This window comes from Numida meleagris, chromosome 17 (assembly GCF_002078875.1).
Source record: "Numida meleagris isolate 19003 breed g44 Domestic line chromosome 17, NumMel1.0, whole genome shotgun sequence".
Lineage (NCBI taxonomy): Eukaryota > Metazoa > Chordata > Aves > Galliformes > Numididae > Numida > Numida meleagris.
Window position 1 is genome coordinate 7,295,267 of NC_034425.1, and position 5,194 is coordinate 7,300,460.

The 5,194-nt window shown below is 51.0% G+C and overlaps 1 protein-coding gene across 1 annotated transcript; it reads left to right on the forward strand.

Annotated features, from left to right (window-relative positions):
* On the forward strand, positions 463 to 4,365 carry CACNG5 (calcium voltage-gated channel auxiliary subunit gamma 5). Its single transcript, XM_021415040.1, has 5 exons — positions 463 to 720; positions 1,622 to 1,708; positions 2,062 to 2,202; positions 2,375 to 2,520; positions 2,784 to 4,365. The coding sequence occupies exons 1-5, from the start codon at positions 513 to 515 to the stop codon at positions 3,039 to 3,041; spliced, it is 840 nt and encodes a 279-aa protein (XP_021270715.1). The 5' UTR covers positions 463 to 512; the 3' UTR covers positions 3,042 to 4,365.

Below are 5,194 nucleotides of genomic sequence, written 5' to 3' on the forward strand. Positions count from 1 at the left end.
AGGTCTGGCTGTAGGACAGATGTGGGGATGCACATTTTCAGGGCTGTACGCTCCAAGAGCTGAGCTGCCCAAGGGAGCTCGGTTTGCTGTGTGAGGGTTGTATGGCTGAACGGCATCTTGGGAGGCTTTCAAGTGTGAAAGTGCAAGCTGGGAGGATTTTTTTGGCATCTCTGAGAGCTACCAAGGCACTATGAGTACTGATAACTTCCACAAATCAGCAAAAATGAAAGAAAAATCGGAATTTTCCATGCACGGGCAATGTAGGGAACGAGGGAAGGTTTTCTGCTTCCTTCGTCCATGTTGGCCAAAGCCAGGCCGCAGCCCTTCAGCCATTTTCCCATCTTCCTGCTTTCTCACACACTGGTGCCTGTGGCTTTTTACCCTAGAAGAGGAAAGCCGATAGTGTGGTAAAGACGTGATGGTGACCAGGAATGCTTTTGTCACTTCTGTTCCCTACAGAATCAACACGGTGGGCGCCGGTGGCCGCAGCCCCTCTTCCCACAGGTCCCCCCATGCTTTTGGGGATGAGCGCCTGCAGCAGGAGGGCGCTGACCCTGCTCAGCAGCGTGTTCGCCGTCTGCGGCCTCGGCCTGCTGGGCATCTCCGTCAGCACCGACTACTGGCTCTACCTGGAGGAGGGCATCGTCCAGCCCCAGAACCAGTCGGCCGAAATCAAGCTGTCACTGCACGCGGGGCTCTGGAGGGTCTGCTTCCTGGCAGGTACGGCCTCTTCCCCAACGTGTCCCCCACCTGTCGTGCTATTTTGCTCCCAAAGTCAGGCACAGCCCCCGGTAAGAAGCGCAGTCACCTCGTGCCTGCAGCCAGGTGGATAAACCTGCCCCGGCACATAGTTCTGCGGGGTGCGTTGCTGTGGTGCAGGACCCCATGGCTGCTCGGCCAAAGCCCCATGGCCCCTCGGCCCATCACAGTGCCTGGGCAGCCACCCAAACCCTCTGTTTTGTCCCTGCGAAATTGGGATTCAGCTCAGCTGAAACGTTCCCTCCTCTCATGCTGCTTTTGGCAAAGTCATTTGAGTCAGACAAAGCCAGAGTGAATGAGAGTTGGACACACACATCCAGGACTGTGAGGAGGGAGGGGCTCCAGTGGATCTTCTCGGGTGATCCCAAACCCTCTGCCCACAGGATTGTGTTTTGGGGTACAAGAGAATCCCAGCTGCTCTCAGGCAGCTCCCCTGGAAGGTCCAAGGAAATCCCAGAACCCACAGTGATGTTTGGAGCTCTCAGAGCAAATTCACTCCAAGCTTATGAGTGGAAGCACTGTGACAGTGGGGATTTTAGCACGGTCCTGTTCGGCATGCCCACACACACATATATGGGATTGGCTCAGCTGGTGCTTTTCTGAGCAAGTGCTGGCACCTCGGGGCCATGTCCCGCAGTCACTCCTTCAGCAGTGACACCTGAAAGCCGGGCAGCTCACAGGGAGATGGTAGCGACCAATGTATTTCTTCAGCACCAAACACAAGCACTGAGATGGGAGCAGCACTGAACACCATGGCTGTTTTCCTACATGCAATGAAATTAATTTGAAAGCCACTTCATCCCCCACCAAAACCAAGTGGATTTGCACACTACAGGCCTGGCTCTGTCTCTCTTTGCTGCAGGTGAGGAACGTGGCCGGTGCTTCACTATAGAATACGTCATGCCCATGAACATCCAGCTGACGTCTGAATCCACAGTCAATGTCCTGAGTAAGTGACTCGGTGGGAACTTTGCATCCCTGCAAGGCTCCAAAGGGCCCTTAGAGACCTCCCCAATAAACCCCTTTGTGTCCTTGTTGTACAAGCTCCTGGTTCCCTGAGCTCCCAAGCAGGGATGCGTCCACATTTTCTATGTGAAAAAATGCAAGTTCCAATGTTTGGGGTTTCTTTTCTGTGTAACATTTCACATGAAATCTCCCAGAAATGCAAACTCTAATGGGTTCCACTCAGCTCATTAGCAAAGGTACATAGAAGAGAGGAACCTGTGCCAGGGGCTCATGCAGCGTGGGGCAGGACGCAGGGCACTGATCTGTCCCTGCTTTCCTCTGCTCCTGTCCCACCAGAGATGATCCGCTCTGCCACCCCCTTCCCTCTGGTCAGCCTCTTCTTCATGTTCATCGGCTTCATCCTGAGCAACATCGGCCACGTGCGGCCGCACAGGACCATCCTCGCCTTCGTGTCGGGGATATTCTTCATCCTGTCGGGTGAGTTCTGCTGGGCAAGGTTTTCCCTTGGTAGCCCTCCTTTCCCAGTTATTTCAAGCCCAATTCCACAGTTCTAGAGTTTCACCTGCCACTCTGCTCTTAACGGCAAGTGCTGCTTCACCAGCTTCGTCCCCAAAATATTTCTCACTGCCTTCCTCCTTGGTTCTCCCAGGTCTGTCCCTGGTGGTGGGGCTGGTCCTCTACATATCCAGCATTAACGATGAGATGCTCAATAGGACCAAGGACTCAGAGACATTCTTCAATTACAAATACGGCTGGTCGTTCGCATTCTCCGCCATCTCATTCCTTCTCACGGAGGTACTGGCAGCTCTGGGACATCCCTGTAATGGGTGCTGTCTGCTCTTGGCCACTGAGCATTGTTATGGGTGCTGAGGCTAGGAAAAAAAGAGGACTGTAAGAGCAATTAATCACTATTTGATATGGAGCATGCATGTGGAGGAGCGGGAGATGGGTTTGGTCCACCATGTTCACTGCAGGGCGGGGAAGTGACTTTCCTTCACGCGCTTGCAACCCATCGGCAGGGCAAAGAAAGCCACTTATCTTTCTTCTCTCCCCTCCAGAGCGCTGGGGTGATGTCCGTGTACCTGTTCATGAAGCGATACACCGCTGAGGACATTTACCGACCTCACCCCGGCTTCTACCGTCCCCGTCTGAGCAACTGCTCCGACTACTCGGGGCAATTCCTGCACCCAGACGCGTGGGCGCGGGGCCGCAGCCCGTCGGACATCTCCAGCGAGGCGTCTCTGCAGATGAACAGCAGCTACCCGGCTCTGCTCAAGTGCCCCGACTACGACCAGATGTCCTCGTCCCCATGCTGAGCGTCGTCACCAGCCACCCCGTGGTCCCAGCGGCCGGTGGTCGCCGTCCTCACTCCACTCGTCGTTTTTAGGCCTCTGTTTCAGGGCAACTGTCTGTTTATAGGAGCATAAATATAACCGTAGAGATTGGTTATATAATCGATAATGTAACTTAGGGGATGGGAATGTTTTTCTTTCTTCGTTGTTTTTTGTTTGTTTGTTTGTTTTAATTTATTTATTTTTTCTCTATATAACTGAAATCTGCCCAGAGCCCTCTTCTTTCAGGTCTCCATGCTGAGCGAACAGCAGTTCTGCCTGAGGAAGAAAGCCAAGGCTCAACTCAATAGCAGAAAAAGAAAATAGAGTAGAACTAGGGAAAAACAACTGTTCATTTTTTTTTGGTTTAGGTAGGCTGCAAAAGTTTGTGCATTTGGCTGTCATTAACTGTAGTCTCACTGGCCTGAGCACCAGAAGGTGTAAAGGATTTGTGTGAATTTCCAAGAAATAGTCCTCATTAGAAAAATAAGAAAGTTGTCTTTATTGGATATTTGCTGGTCAATACCTCTCGTTGCTGGTATCACTTTTAACCAGGCTGCAATGGGAAATAGCCATCTTTCTTGACTATACCTCAGCAGGCTCAGGCGCCAGCAGGTTGGCACTTCTCCATGGCCAATGTCACTTCCCCATCCTGGAGGCTCTGCAGCCGTGGGTGCTCAGGCATCGCCTTCCCTTCGCCATCCCAGTGATGGGGTCTGAAGAGTGGCTGGGAGGATTTCAGTGCAGCATCCAGTGGAAAACTACCTAAAACCTTCCTGTGGGAAAAGTTAGGCACAAAATTGAGGGAAATCACGTCCATCTGAACAAAGCCCTACCTGCAATGGAAGTTATTTCAGTGAAAGGCAAGACCCCAACTGGTGCAAAGTGGCATAGCTGAAAATAATGGCACCAGTCCACCGTAGGAAAGTAGCTGATCTATGTTTTAATTTGGCAGGAAAAAAATGGAATTTTTGCTGCTTTTTATGTGTGTGTATGAGCCTTGTTTTGAGGTTGTACATTTTATGCTGTCATATGATGCACTTTGGTCCTAGGAGAGTGAATGCTGCCAGGCTGAGAGCATCCGTCAGACCAAGCATGCCATACCAGCAGCAGGCTCATTGCCTCTCCGAAGGAGCTTCCTCAAACTTGAGTTCTGATCTTATTTTGAACCTTTCTGAACATTTCTGTTGTGCAAAACAAAACCCTCCAAGGACTCTTGGTATATTTGAGCTTGTTTTGTCTTACTGTAATTAAAACAAATAGAATATACGTATATTTCACCTCATTTGTAGCATACTACATGTAGTGGAAATGCTAAGTCGCAGCCTGAACCAGTGATTGAGCACCTGGTGGGAAGGCAGGGCCAACCTAGGGGAGCTCAGGTGCATGCAATGTATCTGAGTGATGGGAAGGGGTGGATCCTGGCTCCACCCCTGCCCAGACCTCATTTAAGGGTTGGCAGTGGAGGTGAGGGGATTTTGCTGGAAATCCCTGTGTACCTGAGGCCTTCTGAAGGTAAGAACCTTCTTCCCTTTTTTTTCCTGTGCTCACAGCTGTTGTATTTAAGCAAACTCTCACTTGCTGCAGCCAGTGACCTTGCTGCTCTGCTGTTGTTGCTGCACTTTTCATTGCATTACACTGCATAATGGAAGTTGCAATGCTTTATCGTTACTTATAAGCTACTCCAAAATTGGGTGCAAGTCTTGAGCAGCCCCTGCTGTCTGCACTGATGCTCCCGCTCATCCTGGAGACCTTGCTGTAAGCATACCTCAGAATGATGTCCTCGTTGCCCATCCATCCATCCAGGAAAACTTGGCTGAAGTTGGCTAGTGGATCCCAAAGTATGACCTTGAATGCCTTGTGATGTGAACAGGTGGCTTTGCAGTCCCAGTAGGCAGGATGGTCTCAGTCTGGTTTTCTGGGTTTGATGTTGCTGTTTGATGGTGGCTCAAAAGCTGTTTGTTGCCTTTGCATTTTTCTCTTGATGGATCCCTTATGTTCTCAGCTCTTCTTGCAAAGGAGATCTTCAGGACTGCATAGATGCCAAATTCCATTGCTGCTCCAATGCACATGGGCTGTCCTGCCTGGCTGCCTCCCCACACAGGGATCAGCTCAGTGTGGTTAGTCCTGCCCAGCAT

Bases quoted from the DNA above. Each gene is read 5' to 3' on its own strand.
- CACNG5 (XM_021415040.1), top strand. From the start codon at position 513: ATGCTTTTGGGGATGAGCGCCTGCAGCAGGAGGGCGCTGACCCTGCTC. The intron at 721-1,621 runs GTACGGCCTCTT...TCTTTGCTGCAG, and splicing joins GAGGGTCTGCTTCCTGGCAG to GTGAGGAACGTGGCCGGTGC. The intron at 2,521-2,783 runs GTACTGGCAGCT...TCTCCCCTCCAG, and splicing joins TCTCATTCCTTCTCACGGAG to AGCGCTGGGGTGATGTCCGT.